We start from the raw sequence: 18,487 nt of genomic DNA, 5'->3' as shown, positions 1-18,487 counted from the left end.
GCCGGGCTGGGGGCAGCGAGGAGGAGGAGGAGGCAGGACGGGGTGCGGGAGGTGCGAAGCGCCCGGATGCCTGGGCTGGGCAGCGAGTGCGGCTCTGCCCGGCCTCGCCCCGCCGCCAGCGACCCCCCCACTTTATCACCAGCATCTGCCGGCCCCGGGCGCGGTGATGTCACTCCGGTGGCGCGGCGCGATGCGGCGCCCCGTGTCCCAGCTTGCCTCCCGCCGCGCCGCAGACACCTCCTGCGGGCGCCCGCGCCACGGCACGCTGTGCCGAGCCAGCCTGTGCCATGCCACGCCGTGCTGTGCCATGCCATGCTGTGCCGTGCCATGCCATGCTGTACTTTGCCATGCCATGCTGTGCCGTGCCATGCCATGCCATGCTGTGCCACGCCATGCCATGCTGTGCCGTGCCGTGCCATGCCATGCCATGCCATGCCGTGCTGTGCTGTGCCATGCTATGCTGTGCCATGCCATGCTGTACTTTGCCATGCCGTGCTGTGCCGTGCCGTGCTGTGCCATGCCATGCTGTGGCGTGCCATGCCGTGCTGTGCCAGGCCATGCTGTACTTTGCCATACCATGCTGTGCCGTGCCATGCTGTGCCAGGCCATGCTGTGCCATGCAATGCCGTGCCACGCCATGCTTTGGGGCCAGGCCTTTCTCATGCCCGGTTTGCACCCCAGACCACCTCCCCTGCAGCACCCACTGGCCCCAGCGCTCCCTTGGGACCACCCAAACCCTGAGCTGAGGCCACGGGATGGGAGCAGACATCGGGGGGCCGGGCTGGGGGGGTCGGGGTCCCCAGGGGACCACCCGCAGCGTGGCTGTTTGCGTGTGCGTCCCCGTGCGCAGCTGCCTGCCTGTGTCCCTCTGCACACATGCGTGTGCCCGCCAGCGGCCGGGCGTGAGCGTGCCCACGTGCAAACAGGCGGGCGTGAGCGTGCCCACGTGCGCGTGCCCCCCGCGCGTGCCCGGCCAGGCAGCCATTGCCTTAAAAGGCCTCTGCCGTTCGCTCCGGCGCGGCGAGCGGCTCTTCTTCCCCTTGCCAAATTTGGCGCGAGCGGCGCGGGCCGGGGGTGTCGGGGGGGGGGGACGGCCCGGGGCTCGCTCTACCCGAAATGACGTCAAAGCGGGGCGCTGGCAGCGGGACGCCCGGTGCGGCTCATGTCACCGCAGGAACCTGAGCCACTTCCGCTCCCGCTCCCGGCTTCCTCCGGCGCTCGGTGGCCCCCGGGGCCCGGCGAGGCCCCCCCAGCCCCATGGCCGGGCCCCCCGGGTGTTCCTGCATGGGAAGAGCCACCGGTCCCAGCTGGGCAATCCCGTCCTGTCCGTGGGGTGCTGGGGCTCCCGTGGGGCTCCGGATTGTCCCCCCTCCCCGGCTTCCTCCTCCAGGTCCCTGGGGTGCAGGGACAGGGCTGGACGGGGAGGTGGCAGAGGGGACATGCAGAGGGTGCAGGGGGCAGGGCTGGGGACATGGGCAGACACAAAGGGCCGTGGGTTGGAGGACACTCCTGCCCCCTCCCCAAATAACAGCCCCCCCGTTCCCCTGGGGCCAGGCTTCACCCCCCCCCCCAGGTGTGCCGGGGACCTGGGAGCGCCGATGCCCACCGTGTCACCGCGTCCCTGTGCCAGGCACAGGAGGGCAGCGCGGGGGCTGCTCCAGCCCACGGTGTCCCCAGTCGCGGCACCACGCAGCCACCGATCCCCCGAGCCCCGCCGGCCCCCGGGGGGGGGCCGAAGGGGCCGGGGGAAGCGGGCACCCATGGGTGGGATGGCGCTGACGCATGTCCCCAGGGCCATCCCCACCCCGTCACCTTCCCCGGGGCGGGGGAAAACCGTGGGGAAGCAAACCTGCAGCTGGGGAAACTGAGGCACGGCCGTGCTGGGCCCCAGGGATTGAACCAGGGCATCGGGGCGGCAGTGGGTTTGCAGCCACCAAGCCCTCCACCCCGGCCTGCGGCCGCCCCGCCGTGACGCAGGAGGGCCGGTGAGGCCGGCGCGGGAGGGAGGGTGCCAGCACCCACGGCCGGCCTGGCTGGTGGAACCGGCCGGGCTCCTCGGGGCAGCGGCGGAGCACGTTGGCACGGCCGGTGGGATGGGACCGGGTTCACCCAGTCCGACGAGCGCCGCGCAGCCCCACGGGTTGGGGTCCGGCCAGGGTTGGAAACGCCGGCCCCGGCACGTCCCTGCAGCTGGGTGCTGAGGTGGGTGCCCAGGGCGAGGGGACCCTGGCCCCAGTCCCCCTTCCTGGGAGGAGGGGGCAGCTCCATCACCTCCCCCCTCCGCTTTCGGGTTTCCCTTCCTGCTGCGGGGCCGCACTCATACGTGAGCGTGTGTGCATAGCTGGGCACACGCGTGTGCACCTGTGCATGGCCGGGCACACACGCGTGTGCAGCGCTGACCACGTGGGCACGGCCGGCTGTAGGGATGCACAGGGGTGCGCGCGCACATGGATGCGCAGAGCTGAATAGGTGCGGGGCCGGTACAGGGGTACGCGTGGCCATGCGTGTGCACAGGGGGTGCGCACACGCGTGTGCAGTGGTGAACACGTGCACGGCCGGTGTTCAAGGTGCTGCACCAGAGGACGGGGTGCCCGGCTGTCCCCGCACGCCCCCTCATCGCGACACTGATGGCAACGGCAGGCACGGTTGCATCCAGACTGCCCAAATTTATTTCAAAAATAAAAAATAAAATATTAAAGACCGAAAGCCTCGCTCTCCCCCCCGCCCCCCTCCCCGAAACACACAAAAAAAAGACTTTTACAGACAAAAAACACATCACATGGGTTCTCTATTTGCACAGATCTCCTGACGAAAAAAAATCAAAGTCGGACAAGAAAAAGGATTTCTACGGCCTATGCAAGACTATGTCAGTATTGGCTCAGTCGGGTAATTAATGTCTATAAATATTAGCCCCACGGCTTGCGGACAGCCATGACCGAGTACTGGGTTTATTTATTCATTATTTTTTTAATCTTTTTTTTTTTTCCTTTTTTTTTTTTTTTTTCTCTCTTCTCCTTTAAGTTAAAAAAGAAAATCCAACCAACCAAGAGGCGGGCGGGAAGGAGTCCAGCGACTCGGAAGTTGGTCTCAGCCGCGGAGGGAAGGCGCCATTTCTTTTCCCTCCGAAAACAAAATTAAAACCCACCCCAAAAGAAGGTGTCCCCCCCCCCCCTCCCCCCACCTCCCCAATGGCTGCGGCAGCGGGGCCGGCGGCGCCCAGGCACACGCGCGTCCCCCCCAGCCGCCCGGGGGGGTCCCAGCCCCGCAGCCGAGCAATGCTACATATAGAAGGGAAGGAAAACAAACGGCCCCCAACCCCGGGGGGGCCCCAGCACCTCCGAAAGAGACTTCATCTCCTCCTGCCCGCACCGGGGAGGGGGACACACGACGACACTGGGGGGCTGGAGCCCACCCCGCTGCGCCCCTCTTCACAGCAAAGCAGCAGCTTCGATATCCCCCAGGGCCCCCCCCGGGCACCGGGACCCCCCGCTCCCGGCCGGGGAGGATGCGGGAGGGGGCTGGCGGCTCCTGCCTGCTCCCCCCCATCTCCCCAAACCCAACCAAGCCGGGGGGGGGGGGTGGGGGTGGTGTGGGGTGAGGCTGCCCCAGTCACCCCCATGAAACGCTTCCCCCGGCGCGGGCAGGGTCGGCCCCGAGGCGTCCGGTCGCAGGAGATGGCAAATCTAGAGGAGATCTGGCCCATGACAACAGAAATGACACCACCGCCAGCCGGGGCGGCGGGAGCCGGGGGGGGGCCCCCCCCCCCCCCCAGCAGAGTCCGCGGCCCCGGGGCCCCCCGCCGGGCCCGGCTTTATGCTACGACAAACTCGGATTTCATGTCCGCCTTGACCTCCGGCTTCCAGACCGAGTCCTCGAAGTCCAGGTCCAGGCTGCCCTCGCTGGAGACGCTGCTGTTGCTGTTGGTCCGGCTGGACTTGCGGTTCGGCAGCCAGTGGTAGGGGGCCCGGGCGTCCCGGCGAGCCTTCCGGCGCAGCCGTTTCTGCTGCATCAGCAGCTGCAGCCGCTCCACCTTGCAGCGCGTCGCCCGGTTCTCCGTCTGCCGCAAGCGGTCCCCTGCAACGGCAAAGGTGGCGGGGGGTCACGGGGGAGGGGGGGTGACCTTCCCCGCACAGCGGGGGGATGCAACCCCCCCACCCTCCAGCATCCCACGGCACAGCCGCCGGCACGGATGCACAGACACCCCCAAAGCGGGGTCCCCACCAGCCCGCGGGGCGGCCGGCACCGGGCTGGTCCCCATCGGGGAGAAGCCCCTTTCTGCGGTGCTTTGCCAAAGGGGGGCATTTCCCCGGCAAGGGAGAAGCGGCACCAGCCCGGCCGCCCCCTCCGCCGCGGCACGGCAGCCGGCGCGGGCCTGGCCCCGCTGCGGCGCGTGGGAGGACGAACAATTGAAGCTCCAGACGTGGGCTCCAGCGCTGGGGAAAGAGGAAAAAAGGGATCCCGCTCCAGAACAAACTTGGCCGGGAGAGCGGCTGCGGCGGGAGCGGGCGGGGGGCTGGGAACACCAAACCCCCATCCGCAGCGGCCGGGGGAGAGTCTTAGGACACACGGGGACACGGTAAAGCCACGGAAAGGGGACGGAGCGGCTCTGCTTCTCTCCTGCCTCAGTTTCCCCCGTGCGGCCACCCCAGGACAGGGACATGGCTGCACCATCAGCGCCGAACGCCACGGCCCCACGTGAACTGGGGTAAAGCCCCAGTCCGGCCCCGCATCCAAAATGCGCCCCGGACCTCAGGGCAGAGCGCACCCCAACAGTCCCCACCGCTCCCCGGCTGGCACAACGGGGACCTGAGCGGGTCCCAGGGGACGGGGACAGAGCCCACCCCCCGAAGCGGGCGCCCCATGCTCGACTGTGGCCCCTCACACAGCCCCAGGACCCCCCCAAACACTGCGAATGCTCCAGCATCTCCTTCCAGACCATGGGTGGAAATGCACGCCAGAAATGGGGGGGGGGGGACGACAACCCCCCTGCAAACCCAAGCGAGGCCCCTTCTGGGGCAGACAGGGGAGGAGGGGTCCTGGCACGGAGCAGAGCCACACGGGTGGCCCTGCCACAAGTGCCACCGGGGCTGGCTGCTGGCTGCTCCGTCCCCGAGCCGCGGGGCCGGTGGGAGGTTTGGGGGCGACTCCGGCACAAAAACGTGCCAAGGGGACGGGGGGGCCCCACACCAAGTGGGGTGAGCCCGGCCAGGGCCCGGGAGGATGTGTCACACCGGGCTGGGGGGTAGGTTTCCCCCCACCAACACACCCCGCCGCGAGGCGCAGGTGGCCCCGGGAAGCCCCGGGGTCGGGTCGGCCACATCGGCACCAGGGCCCCGGCACCAAGGGCTGGGAGCTGGCACGGAGCTGCCCCCGGCGGGGGCCCGGACCCCCCTCGGCCGGGAGAGAAGGAAGAGAAAACCCAGAGGGGAGGGCGAGCCCCCCCCTCCCCGGCCGGCACCAGCGGTTTCACTTCTTTTCTCTAAGCAAATCGCGGGGGGGCTGGGGCGGGCACCTCCGGGCGCCTTCCGGCCTCGGGGCGCGCAGGTGTGCACTCCGCAACCGCCCGGGGGGCCGCGGGAGCCGCCCTCTGCGCCCCGGTGGGGGTCCAGTCCCCCCCACCCACCCAGCCGGGGGCAGTGGGTTTGCAAACGGGGAGGTGGGCGAGGAGTCAGAGTCTGGGTGTCCCCAAAAAACCTCGGCCCACGCAGCAGGGACAGGTCCAGAGCTCCCAGGGGACAGCGACGGGGACACCGCAGCCACCTGCCCCCAGCCATGCCAGCACCCCCGTACCCCCCCCAATGGGATCCTTTGTCTCCACAGGGTTTTGCAGCCAGCGGAGGGGCCAGAGCAGGGCAGGGGTGGGGGCCCGCGCGGGGGGGACCTCCCCCAGGTCCCTAGGGGTGCTGGCCATCCCCCACCTCTGCAGGGTCAGGGTCAGGCTGGAACAAACCTTTCCCCCCCGCAGAGACCCTGCAAACCCCCAGGACCCCCACCCTGACTGACACCTGTCAATCATCACAGCCACCTCCCAGCCCCTTCCCACGGGCCCACCCTGCCTGCCAGCCCCCTGCCCGCTCCCTCTGCTGCAGGCAGGAGCGGGGCAGAGCCTCGGGGTGCCCATGCCGGCTCCAGCAGGCTCAGTCGTGCAGAGGGAGAAGCGAGCGGCCAGGCGTTACAGGGGGAAAAATCAGATAAAAAAACCAGAGGCTCCAGTGACTCGGCAGCAGCGGGCGCTGCGGGAGCTGGGGGGGCGTTGTGGGGAGTGACCCCATGCAAAAAGGGGGCCAGCTCTGAGGGTAGCGGGCTGCGAGGGCCCCCCCCAGCCCCTCTCTGCCCATCCTGGCTGCAAACTCCTGCAGATCCAAGCGGGACAGACCAAGGATGCCAAACAGAGGTGCCAAACCCAAACCCCAGCGGGCTCCTGGCGCTGGGCACCGCCACGACGTGCCGGCAGCACGGCCGGTCAGGGCCGCCCCGGCACACAGCAGAGCCCGGGGGCCGGCAGCGGCCCCCTCCCACGCGAGGCGCGGAGGCAAGTGGGCTTACCGCTGGGCTTGCACATCCGGATCTGGCTTTGGCACTGGACGACGGGGTGCAGGGGCGGGGAGGCCGCGGCCGCCGGCAGCGGCTCTGAGGTAGTTTTGGTGGCGAGGTCCGGGGAGGCGGGGGGCGAGGAGGAGGAAGAGGAGGAGGAGGAGAACTGCGTCTGGCAGCGGAGCTGCGTCAGGGACTGGGGCATGCCCTGGTAGTGTCGCGTGGCGCTGAGGAGGTCGTTCAGGATCTGCAGGATGGTGCCGATGTCCCGCCGCGGCCGCCCGCTGCTGTCCTGGCAGTTGGGGTGCAAAGTGCCTGCAGGAGGGGGAAGAGGTGGGTGTGAGACGAGCAGCCCCCCCAGACCCCAAATCCCCCGCATCACCCCCAGCCCCTCCGCCGCAGCACCCGGGGCGGCTCAGCATCACCTACCGGAGAAGGTCCCTGAGAAGACCCCAGGCGCGTGGTTGACGAAGCTCTCGATGACCGCACCGGGTTTGCGGGATCGGGCCGTGGGGGCAGGACTGCTGCCCGGGGAGCTGCTGCTGCGGGTGCCGCAGTCCACCTGGGTGGGCAGGAGAGACGCGGGGTCAGCCTCCGGGCAGGGGACCCAGGCGTGCCGCAGCACCGGGAGGGGGGGCACGCAGCCCTGCTCCAGCCCTTCTGCCCCCCACAAACAGCCGGGTCAGGTCAGGAGATCCCCCCCCAGCAGCCCCAGGCAGGGAGCAGGGTCCAGCAGGCACCACCAGCCCCAGTTTTACTGGGACACAAGGAACTATGGCTGTCCCACCCCCTTATGTACTGGTGTCCCCAGCCCTGGGGGTCCTGGCACTCACCCCCCCGGCCAGTTGTGCTGTGCAAGGGGGAAAGGGAAGCAGCAGCAGAGCGTGCTGGCAGGGAGCTCCTGCCCGGCCGTGGGGACAGGCAGGGTCTGAAGATGAGCGGAGTAAGAGCCTGGATTACACCCTGGCCTTGAGCCCCTCCCCAGGACCTGGGGGCATTTGCAAACCAGGCAGGGGAACACCCTCGTTCCATGTGTGGGGAAACTGAGGCAGGGAAGGGCATCTCCACAGCAGTGCTGGGAAGCACACGGCTTTGCTCCCCTGCCCCAAAGGCACCAGGACCCCCCCCCGGGCCAGACTCACCTCTGAGCAGGAGGAGACCACGCTGCTGTTCACCGTCTGCGTGCTGGCCCCGTGCGACCGGAACATCCCAGCGGTGACGGGAGCGGGGTGGGGGGCATTACAGTACATGGGGGGGGCCGGCGCGGTGGGCGCGGGGCTGGGGGTCGGGCTCTGCTGGCACGCAGGCACCACGGGGATGCGGGCAAAGCCGGAGCCGGTGCTGCCGTGCAGCGTCCGACAGTGGGGGCTGGCGGCGGCCCCCGCCTCGCCCCGGCTGGCGATGACGTGCCGGTGCTGGAGCTGCCCGCTGCTCTGCTGAGCTGCCAGCTGGAGCTGCACGAACATCATATGGTCGCCCACACGCAGGGCCAGGGTCAGCGGGGACCGTCCCGACAAGAAGTCGTTGACCTGGGGAGAGAAGGACCCCCGTCAGCCCCGGCACACGGCGAGCCCACCGCACAGAGCCCCCCGCCCCGTGGTGCCAAGCCGGGGGACGGCTGTTGCCCCCCCAGGTCTCACCAGGGCCACGCGGCCGTAGGGACGGGTCATTAGGGCAGCGAAAGGGGTGACCCCCTCCCCACAGCCCTTTCCCGGGGCCTCGGCCACACCAGCCTGGCAGGCGGGCAAGCCCAGCCATCGTCCCCGCACGACCCCAGCCCGGTGCCAGCTCCATCAGCTGACAGCGCCGGGGGGTTATTTTTCTCCCTCTTGCCCTCCCCGCCCTTTATCTCCCAGCACAAAACGGCCGTGCCATGCCCGCCCGCCCTCCCCGGCGGTGAACCCGCCGCAGCCAGGGTGCTCCCGCCAGCGCCCGGCGGGCAGGGCCAGGCAGGGGCCGCAGCCGGGGCTGCTGCGCAGCTACACGCCCGCCCCCGGGGCCGGCGCCGCTCCTCCGGCCAGCACGGAGAGGGGTGCAGGGGGGCTGCTGCCCCCCCCCCCAAGCTCCTTGCTGGGAGGATGGGGAGGGGGCAGGTGAGGACACGCCGGGTCCCTGCCGTGCCCACTGCCATGACTTGGGGCTACCAGCAGGAAAGGCAGGGGAGGGCAGCCAACCTCCCCCCCCCCGCTTCCCTCCCCAAACGCAGCCCCCGGGGGGGGCAGGCCCGGCGGAGCGGCTGCACAGGCAGGATTTGCCCCTGCCCACCCCGGAGGCCTCCGTCGCAGGCAGGTGATGGAGCAGCTGCAGCGCCGAGACAAGAGCAGGGGCCTGACCCTGCCCAGGTCGTGGCTGTGGAGGGGGGGGCCCCAATCCCCAACACCTGCTGCACCCCCCCCCCCCCCCCCCCCAGCACGCCACTCACTCCACTCAGCCCCCCAAGACACATAAATCACTTGACATCTGTGCTAGGGAACGGGGGAGCCCCCCCAGTACCGCTGAGCATCCCCCCACATTCCTGGAAGGGGGGGGGGGGGCTGGGACAGCCACAAGCCCCTCGCCACTCCCCCCCCCCCCTTCCCCCCCCGTGCCTTTGCGTGTGCTGCCGGGGTGGGGGGGCTGTGCCTCTCGCCCCCGCCAGCCCTGCGCCCGGCCGGCTGAAGGGCGCGGGCTCACGCACAGGCAGGGCTGTGGGCAGGACACCGGGTCACAGCTAATGGGGATGACGCCACCGCCGCCCCCCCCCAGCCGAGCTATTCTAGGGCACAGCAAGGACTGGCTTTCCCAGCCCGTCACGTGCAGCACCGTGCACGGCTCCCGGCAGACGTCACCCACCCACACCCCCACCGGCACCTTTGGGGCGCAGCCGTCGCCCGCGGTAGGACGAGGTGAGGGGTCCCGAGCGCACCCGTAGAGCTGCGCTCTCCCGTCACCCCCCTGGCTCCCACCCCCTCCCCAACCAAGGGACGGCACCTCTGCAGAGCACGGCCCCCCCCCCCCCCAGCCCTGTCCCAGCTCCCCCGCGCCCCGTTCCAGCGGAGGCCGGTTCTGAGAAGCCGTGGGAAAAGCAGCTTTAAAAATACCATCAGCAAAGCCCCGAGCATGTCAGGCGGAGGCTGCAGAGGAAGAGGTGGGCGTAAAGGAGACACTGCAGCTCTGGACACGGAGGTTACGGGGTGAGGGGGCGGGAGAGGACGGCGGGCGTGCACACGGGCATGCGTGCACACACGCGTGTGCATGCACACAGCACCTAGCCACAGGAAAGCGTCACCCCAGCCCCCGTCCTGCCCCACGGCTCAGGCTCTGCCTCAGTTTCCCTGCCCGCAGCAGTTGGGGATGGACACGTGTCCAGCTGGCCGCTCTGTCCCCCCACGGCGCCGTACCAGCCCCACAAACGCAGCGCCCCGTCCCCACCGCTCGGTCACGACCACCCCAGCTCCAGCCTCTCCAGCATCACCGGTGCAGCCACCATGACTCCTCCGCGGGCGGCAGTGCCAGGGCAGGCAGCAGCAGGCAGCAGCAGGCAGCGGCTGCCCACGGCCCCACACGGCTGCTGGACCACCCTGGCCCTGCTGCTGCCAGCATAGGTGGGACATTTCCCACGGGACACAAACACAGGCACCCCACAGACCCCCAAACTGGGGTCCACACGCCGCTCTCCCAGCTGGGATGCGGAGACTGTTTGGGGAAGGGGACCGGCCCCCTCCTGCCACCCAGCAGAGCCCAGCCCCGTGCCCAGGATGGGCAGGGCAGTTCCCATCCTTCCCCCCACCGAGATCCTGAGTGGGGAGCAGGGTCCACCCGCAGCCCCCCCGGCCCCATCCCACGTGCAGGGGGGAGGCAGCCGGGGCAGGAGCACCCACAGCAGCTCCTGCCACCCTCCACCAAACCCCGGCGTCCCGGCTGCCCTCGCTCTGTACCAAGGTCTGCCCGGGGGAGCCCCGCACACCTCCCCGGGGCCCCCTGACGTCAACCGGCACCCGAGGCCGCCTCCCCGCTCCATCTGAGTCACACCTGCCTGCGCCCTGCCTGCGCCCTGCCTGCGTCCTGCCTGACCCCTCGCCAGCGTGGGGAGAAACCAGAGCACCCCAAACCCACGCCGAGCCCATGCCGCTGGGCAATAAAAATAACCCCTTCCTCCCCAGGCGCGGGGGTCCCAAGGCGTCCCCCCCGGCCCACTGCACCCCCCAGGCAGCCGGGGGCTTGGCCGCGGTGCTGAGCCGGCTCAGCCCCCGCGGTGCCCCAGGCAGGGCGGCCGGCCCGGCGGGAGCGCGGCTCTGGGGCTCCCAGCACCCGCCCCCACGCTGCTGCCAACCCCCCCCGGCAAAACCAGGCCGCTCCAATGCAAACACGTCCCACCCAGCCGCCTGCTCGGCCGCCCACAGCCGGCCGGGGAGGACCCCGTCCCTCCCAGCCAGCTCCGCCACGGGGACTGGGACAGCCCCACTGAGGGGTCTGGGGCCACTGGGCCCCCCAAAGCCCCCGTGCCCAGGGGTCCCCCGGGACCCTGCCAAGCCCTGGGAGGGGATCTGGCTGCACCGTGCCAGGCTCGGGGCCCGCAGGGACGGGGCAAGTGTCTCCCGGCTGCTTCTCAGAAACGCCGATGACTCAGAGAACGCCGCATTCCCGCCTCGCTCCAACGCCTGGCCCCGCGTCACCCCGGCCCCCAGCCCCAGGCACCCCCCGTGCCCCCTCCCCGGGCTGGCAGAGTGCGGGAGCTGCCCCCGGCCAGCCCCTGCCCCGAGCGGGGAGGGCAGCACCCCCCCGAAAACGCAGGCAAGCTGTCCTGCTCCGGTTCCTGGCAGATCCGGAGGGGAAAGGGCAGCCCAGACCGAGGACGAGGAGGGGGGGCAGGAAATGCCCCCCCAGCCCCTGCAGGCTCTCAACACGCTCTCCAGCCGGGCGCAGCTGCGGCCGACAGCTGGGTCCCACCGCCCAGACGCTCGCGCCGCTGCTCGGGGGTTTTTCCATGCCAAGGAGGGCAGAGGGCCAGAGCCCCTCGGCCGCATTCCTCTGGCCGCAGCCCCTGGTAGAGCCAGGCTGGCTGGGCAGGATGCGTCCCCCGTTCTGCCCCCCCCCCCGCCGTCCCCAGTGCTCCGCAATCGGGCAGAGGGACTGGGGGAAGGAAGAGCTGAGGCTGCAGGATCAAATGCCAGCTGCCTGCTCGGGCACTGCCGTGCCGGGGCCGTGGGCACGGCTCCCTGGAAAGCGGGGGCAGCCGCTGAGCGTGCCCGGCGGAAGGAAGCGCGGCGAGCCCTTCCAGGAAGACCCTGTGCCGCTCGGCCAGGGCACAGTGTCACCGCCTGCCCAGCAGCCGCTTCCCCAAGGCACCTGGGTGGGGAGGGGGTGGCAGCACCCCGGCCCCCCCCGCCGCCCCCAGAGGAAGTCGGCGCAGCTCTCCCTGCGCTGCCGGAGGATGCGTGACGCAGGCAGAGCCGAGCAAAGCATGAATGAGAGGAGTGGTTTCCTGCCCCCCCCTCCACCCCCCCACCCCCCCAGGTGCTGGCGGTTCCTCCTGCACAGCCCCGGCTTCCTGAATCACCGACCCAGGAGGAACCTGCAGTGGGCAGGGAGGCACGGAGCCGCTTCCCGCAGCCAACGCCGCCCGCCCGCCGCGGCACACCCGGGCTGCCGGGCCCCCGGCCCGCCTGGCACAGCCTCGAGGGGAAAACCAGGTGGCACGTCGCAGCCACCGGCCCCCGTGGGCCACCAGACCGTAGCCCACACACCTCTCCTCTGCTGTGCTTGGCCAGGAGGGACCATGGCCATCCGCCCGATGGGAGCCGTGCTGGGCATTACAAGCCCCCACAGATGCAGGGGGTACCCCAAGCCCCCCCTACTCTGGGCAGCTCCACGGGTTCCCTGGCTCTGCTGCTCCCCAGCACATCCCACCTCGCTGCCCACCCCGGTGGGGAGCTGCACAGCCCCACCAGAAATGGCTGCAGCCCTGAGGCTGGGATGTGCACCGGGACCCCCAGGGGTTGGGCTGCCAAAACCAGCCCCCTCCCACAGCTCTGGGATGGGCAGCACCCTGCGAGCAAACTGGGCTCCACGGGGCCCGGGGGACCCTGGCAGGGGAAGGCAAGAGCCAGCCTCTGGCACAGGACTCCAGGTCCAAGCTCACCCCCTTGACCCACACAGGTTAAACCAGCTGCCGAAAGTCAAGGTCACCCCGGGCAGCCAAGGGCACCGCGGGTCAGCAAAGGTCCCCACACGCAGGGCAGCCCTGGCCCTTGTCACGTCCCCACGGGGGGCACAGCCGTGTCCCCACCAAGCCCCCCCGCCCACGGGTGAGCGCAGCACAGCGTGGGGCTCAGCCCCTTCTCCAAATTCAGTGAGGCAGGTTAAAAAAAAAAAACAACACACCACCAAAACACAAAACCTTTGAAAAAATAAGCTGCAGCACTGGCCGGAAAGGAAGGAAAGAGTTTAACAGCAATAATAAAGAGACTGAAAACAAAGAAGCCAGGGCCTGCGTGGCTGGGGGTAAATTCCACCTTCGCGGCAGGCAGCCGGCGGCTGCGTGCACACCCGCGGCGGCTCACCCAGCCCTGGGAACGCTTCCTCCCCGTGCGCCGCGGGCGGAGGACCCCCCCCCGCCCATGACACCTCCCACGCTGGAGGCCGCCCCGCCAGCCGCCAAGAAACTTCACAGTTATTCTAAACACGGCCCCCGCCAGCGCCGCCCCCCGCCCCCACCCGCGCCCCCTCCTCGGCACCCGGCGCCCCAGCCCAAGGCCACCGAGCAGGCACACGGAGAACGCCAGAACACCCGGGCACAGCCAATTTCCCCCCCCAATCCCCCCCCAAGGACGGCTCCAAGGAGAGGGGGAAGAGCCCTCTGGGCGCTGGGAGGAGAAGCCGGGTTCTGCAGCCCCACGAGCCCCAAGCATGGCCCAGTGGCCCTACGAGCCCCCGGCATGGCCCTGCCAGCCCCCCTCAGTGCCCGCTGCCAGTCCTGGTCCCCGGCGCGGTGGACCAAGCAGTGCCCCTGCCTCCGCACCACGGGGCAAGCAGCTGCGGGGGGGCTGCAGCCCTGCACCCCCGGGCAGGGCCCTGGGCCACCCGGCTCCGCCGCCGACCTGCTGCGTGACCTTGAGTGAGTCACTTCACCTCCCAGCGCCTCTGCCCTCCCCGGCTGCCGGCTTGTTTGGGCTGCGAGCGCTTGCAGCGTGGGACCTCCCTGCGCTCGGTGCTGCACAGGATGACGGTGCCCGCCCCGGGCACCACCCTCAGCGCTCCCAACCCCTTCTGAAGGTGAAACCTAAACGAGGCCCTAAACACCAAAGCCTTTTGGGAGGGGAAGAGGAGTCAGGTCGCAGCAGTCCCTTCCCTCCCCCCCCCCCCCCACCGCCCCGCAGAGCCTCCTTTGTCTCCATCGGTGCCCCGGCATCAAGGCTCTCACCTGAGTTTCAGTTAAGCTTTCCAGAGCTTGCATCACCGACTGTTCTGGCCTGGACGCCTGGGACTGGAAAAAAAAAAGAAGGGGGGGGATTAACATTACAAATGCAGAGAAGGAGGGGGCGTCTGTGCGGCAGGAGGGGAGGGATGACATGTCACTTCCACTATTTCTACACAAGCCCTGAGAAAGCAGTGAAATATTAAACCTGCTGCCGTGCCCAGCCCAGTGCTGCCTCCTCAGCGAGGGCTGGGGCAGCGGAGCCGCAGGGCTGCCAGCACATCCTCGCCCGGGGCTTTAATAATAGATGGGGACGAGTGGGAGGGAGGGAGCAGCAGAAAAAGGCCGTTTACCATCAAGCCGGCCTCCACGGTGGGCACCAGCGTCAGCTTGCTTCCTTCCACGACCCCCAGGTCCTGCAGTTTTCCAGAACTGAGTCGACTGTGGGGGAGACAGATGCCAAAAGCCAGGTCAGCGCCGCCTCAGCAAGCCCCGGCGATGCACACCAATGTGGGGGGACACCAGCCCCGAGCCTGGGTGCTCCCAGGGGACCGAGCCCCCTCAAGCATCCCCACCCCCAGCGTTTCCGACACCTTGACAGGCAGGAGGGGAATCCAGCATCCCGCTGCTCAGCTGCCTCTTCCCCATCTGCCCCCTGCACGGCGGGGGGGGGGGGGGGGGGGGGGGGGGGGCAGCACACGGTGCCGGGGTACCCCTCCTCCATGCACGGTGCAAACGGGGACCGGGGTGCTGCAGATCGGTCAAGCTGGCGCTGCCGGGGCAAGGGAGCCAGCGAGGAGCTGGTCAGGGGCTTGGGGGGGGGCCGCAGGGCTTCGTGGCACAGGAAACCTGCCCACGGGAGGGTGGGTGGGAGAGAAGCTGGGACCAGCATGGGGTGGGGGAGGCGGCACGGGGGGGACGTGCCCCCCCGGACCCGTAGGTGCCGGCAGATGAACGCGGTCTGCCCCTCCTTCCCCTTCCCGATCCGGGCGGGACTCTTTAAGTTTCTCCAGGCCAGGGCTAAGCCCAGCGCGGGGCAGCCCGGCCCCACTCGCGCTCCGCTCCCCGCGGGGGGGCTGCGCAGCCCCCTCGGACCGGGCCTTTGGCAGACAAAGGACCCCCCCCTCCCTCCAGCCGCCCCCGGCCCTCCCAGCGCTGGGGGCTCGGGGGGGGCCGGGCCGCGCCGCCGCCGAAGTTGAGCCCAGAACAAAGGGCAGGGCCCCCGCGGGGCACGGCCGGGGCCCGCCGCCCACAAAGGAGCCCCGGCAAGGGCCGAGCGAGGGGGCGGCGGCCGCGCTCCGGTCCCCGGCACGGCCCGGAGCCTCCCTCCCTCCGCCCCGGCCCCCGGCTCGCCCCCGCCCGCGGCCCCCCGGGCTGCTGCTCCCCCCACCCCCCCCCGCCCCGGCTCTGCCCGCCCCGACCCGCGGAGGAATGGGGCCAGGCAGGGGGAAGGGGGGCGGGAGCCTTTGTGCGGTGCCGAGCCCGGTGCGAGGGGGCCGCCCCCGCGCCCAGCCCCGCTGCCGGGGGGGGATGGGGACCCCGGTGGGCCCCCCCGAGCCCTACCTCTCTTTGTGCAGCAGAGCCAGCCGCTCCTTGGGCACCTTGAGCCGCTGGGACAGCCGCCTCTTCAGCCCCTCCACCGTCTCCTCGGCGGGCACGGAGAGCTCATAGCGGGTCCCGGTGGTGGTGTTGATGTAGAGGTTCATGGGGGGCTCGTTCGGGACCACCTCGCAGGCGGGAGCCCCGCGGCTGCAGCTCCTGGCGCCGGGCTGCGGGTCCATCCGCCGACCTGCGGGGGGAGCGGCGGTCGGTGCCGGGGGGCGACGCAGGAACGCGGGGAGGAGGGGGGGGAGCGGGGAGCGGACAAAGGAGGGAGCGGGGCCCGCTCCGCCGCACGCCCCGGCGGTACCCACGGGAACTCCGGCTCCGCTTCGGGTCTTCCGTGCGGGGTCCGGGAGCGATCCCCGGGCCGGGCTGGCACCGGCCGGGCCCTCCGCGGCCCAGGCAAGATAAATTTAAAAATTAAAAAAAAAAAAAAAAAAAAAATCTCCCGTTCTCCGCCCGCTCCGCCGGCTGCTGGCGGGGCCGCGGGGCGAGGGGAGGCGGCGCTGGCTGCCTGCGGGAGGGGGGCGGTGGAAGCGGCGCTGCCTGCCTGCCTGCCCTGCCTGCTGCCTGCCCTGCCTGCCGCCTCCTTTCTTTCTCCTCTCCGCCGCTCTCCTTTCTGTGCGGGGTTTCTGGGGGCGGGGTGCGGGCCCGGAGGCCGCGGCGAGGGGCGGGGAGGCGCGGAGGACGCTTCGCTCCCCCCTTTCTTTGGGGCCGGACCCGCCGAACCGGCAGCCGCCGCCGCCGCGCTCTGCCGTGGAAGCGCCGACCGCGGGGCGGGGGGGGGGGGAAGTTACAATGTAGCAACGTCCCGCGGGCGGGGCCTCGCCCTCATTCACTCCGGCTCCTCCGGCGGCCGCAACCAATGGGAACGCGCCGAACGCCCAGACATCCGCGGTGGCAGCCAATAGGAATCGGGCGCAGGCTCCCCACGTGGCCCGGTGGGAGGGCGGCCCGGCCGGATTCCTCCCGCCCACGCGGCCGCGCGGCCCCGCCCCCTCCACCGCCCCCCGCGCGCCCTCGCGCCGCGCCTGGGAGCCATTCATAATCCCGGCCGCACAACAAAGGGGCCCCGGGGCAGCGGCGGGGGGCTCCGGGCCCGGCCCCGGCACAGGCGGCGGCGGCAGCGCCGAGCACCCGGCGGGGCGCGGGGCTGCCTCTGTCCGGGGAGCCGCCGGGGCCGGGGGGGAAGCGGTGGGGCAGGGGTTGGGGTGCAGAGGCCCGGGGGAGGAGGGTCGGGCGCCGCGGAGGGGTGAACGCGGGACACGGGCAGGCGGCGGCCCGGAGCGCTGCGGAGGGGGCGGTGAGCGGGCCCCCCGGCACCGGAGGAGGCCGCGGCGGGAGGGGACTGCCCGCGGGGCCGGGCGGGAGTCGGAGCCCCCGGAGCCGAGTGACGCGGGGACACTGAGGCGGAAAGGGCGGGGGGGGGGACACACACGCACAGTCACCCGCGGCCGGTCACACCCGCCCGGTCACACGCACCCACCCGGTCACCCTCCCGGTGACGCCGTTACAGCTACGGGAAGCTAGCCGGACGCGGGGCTGACCCCCGGCGCCCCCCAGCACGCTCCTGCCGCCCCCGTCCCCCCCAAATCCCGCAGCAGGGACTCCCGACCCAGTGGCCCCAGCCCCGGCTGGCCCGGCCCGGGGGGTGGAACGGGCACACCGCAGCCCCGGGGCCCCGGCCCGGCCCCTCACCGGGGGGGCCTGGGGGGGCTATGAGTCAGCAAAGCGCGGGCGCCCTCTGCCGGCCCCGCCGCGCCTCCTGCGCCCGGGGGGGGCCCGTGGCGGGGTCCGGGGAGCCCTTCCCGAGACACCGGGGAGCCGGGCCGCGGTGCGCCCCGGGGCCGCTGCCCGCCCGCCGGCAAGGAGCGAACCAGCTCGGTCAGCCCCCCCTTCCCTCGGCACGCCGGGGCTGGGGGCGAGAGGCCGCTCTCCGGGACGCGGCGAGGGCTGAGCGGGGCGCACCCCCCGCCCCCCGGGAGGCCCCGCTCGGGGTCCCCGGCAGCCGGAGCGAGGGGAGCCGGCCCCGCTGGCCGTGCCCCGAGGGCAGGCAAAGCCCCGAGTGACGGAGGGTCTCGGCGGGTGGGAAGCGCTCCCGGACACCGCGAACGCGTTGTGTCCCCCCGGGGAGCCGCCGGGCCCGGGGAAGCGGGGCCACCCCGCCCGGTCCGGGAAAAGCGAGTGAGCGCAGCCCCGGCCCGCGGATCCCACCCCCAGCCCGTCCCGGGCCCCCGACGGCCCGGCCCGCCCGCCGCCAGCCCCGGCCCCGGCCCCACTCACCGAGCCCGGAGCGCTGCCCCGCGGCTCCCCGGCGCGGCCGGAGCTCAGCTGCCTCCGGCGGCAGGAAGGGAGAAAGGGACCCCCAGAAACTTCGCGGGGAGGGTCGGGGGGTCGCGGTGCCGTGCGGTGCGGTGCCCCCGCCCGAGCGCTGGAGCCGGTCCGAGCGCAGTCCTGACGCGGAGCTGCCGGGGAGGTGCCCCAAGTTTTATCCCGCACCGCCCGGGGTGGAGCTTGGCGGGGGCAGGCACCGGCCTGGCCCCGGCACCGGCCCCGGCCCCGGCCCCGGCCTCGGCCTCAGCGGGACCCGCAGGTGACGCGGCCGCACCTGCTCCCGGGGGGGGTCCCGACCCCTGCACCCCCGGTCCTCGTCCCTGCCCTGGGGGTCTCGGCCCCTGCCCCCGGCCCCGGGTCCTGCTCCCGGGGTCCCGGCTCGGCCTCCCCCTGCTCCCGGTCTCGGCCCCCCGGAGGGGTCTCGGGCTTTCGCGGGGTCGCGGCTCTGCCCCTCCGGGGGTCCCGGTCCCGGCTCTGCCCCCGCTGCTCACAAGCTCGGCGCTGCACACGGGGCCGCTGCATCCCGCGGGCGGGCAGGGCGGGCAGGGCAGGCAGTGCAGGCAGGGCGGGCAGGACAGGCAGGGCAGGGGGGACCCGCCTCCCGCGGGCGGTGCGGAGGGG

The 18,487-nt window shown here is 71.5% G+C and overlaps 1 protein-coding gene across 2 annotated transcripts; it reads right to left on the bottom strand.

Annotated features, from left to right (window-relative positions):
- Nucleotides 1-2,646: 2,646 nt before the first annotated feature.
- MIDN (midnolin) lies at nucleotides 2,647-17,992 on the bottom strand. Of its 2 annotated transcripts, none has more exons than XM_075175536.1 (8): nucleotides 17,816-17,992; nucleotides 15,494-15,719; nucleotides 14,284-14,371; nucleotides 13,937-13,999; nucleotides 7,677-8,063; nucleotides 6,964-7,096; nucleotides 6,547-6,849; nucleotides 2,647-4,074 (listed from the first exon to the last, which is right to left on the bottom strand). In XM_075175536.1, exons 2-8 carry the CDS (start codon nucleotides 15,709-15,711, stop codon nucleotides 3,812-3,814), a joined length of 1,455 nt encoding a protein of 484 aa, XP_075031637.1. In that variant the 5' UTR covers nucleotides 15,712-15,719; nucleotides 17,816-17,992; the 3' UTR covers nucleotides 2,647-3,811. The 2 variants fall into 2 exon arrangements, with proteins under 2 accessions (XP_075031637.1, XP_075031638.1); XM_075175537.1 differs by lacking the exon at nucleotides 17,816-17,992 and adding an exon at nucleotides 15,844-16,263.
- Between the last annotated feature and the right edge of the window lie 495 nt (nucleotides 17,993-18,487).

This window comes from Calonectris borealis, chromosome 28, assembly GCF_964195595.1.
Source record: "Calonectris borealis chromosome 28, bCalBor7.hap1.2, whole genome shotgun sequence".
NCBI lineage: Eukaryota > Metazoa > Chordata > Aves > Procellariiformes > Procellariidae > Calonectris > Calonectris borealis.
Note: the sequence above shows the minus strand (reverse complement) of the source record. Positions and strands in the feature narration are given on the sequence as shown.

What these genes read in the sequence shown, in the direction of transcription:
- MIDN (XM_075175536.1), bottom strand. Translation starts at nt 15,711, where the DNA reads ATGGACCCGCAGCCCGGCGCCAGGAGCTGCAGCCGCGGGGCTCCCGCC. An exon ending in AAAGCTTAACTGAAACTCAG is followed by an intron (nt 8,064 to 13,936) that starts GTGAGAGCCTTG and finishes TTCTCTCCCCAG; the next exon opens with GTCAACGACTTCTTGTCGGG. An exon ending in TGGTCTCCTCCTGCTCAGAG is followed by an intron (nt 7,097 to 7,676) that starts GTGAGTCTGGCC and finishes CTGCCCACCCAG; the next exon opens with GTGGACTGCGGCACCCGCAG.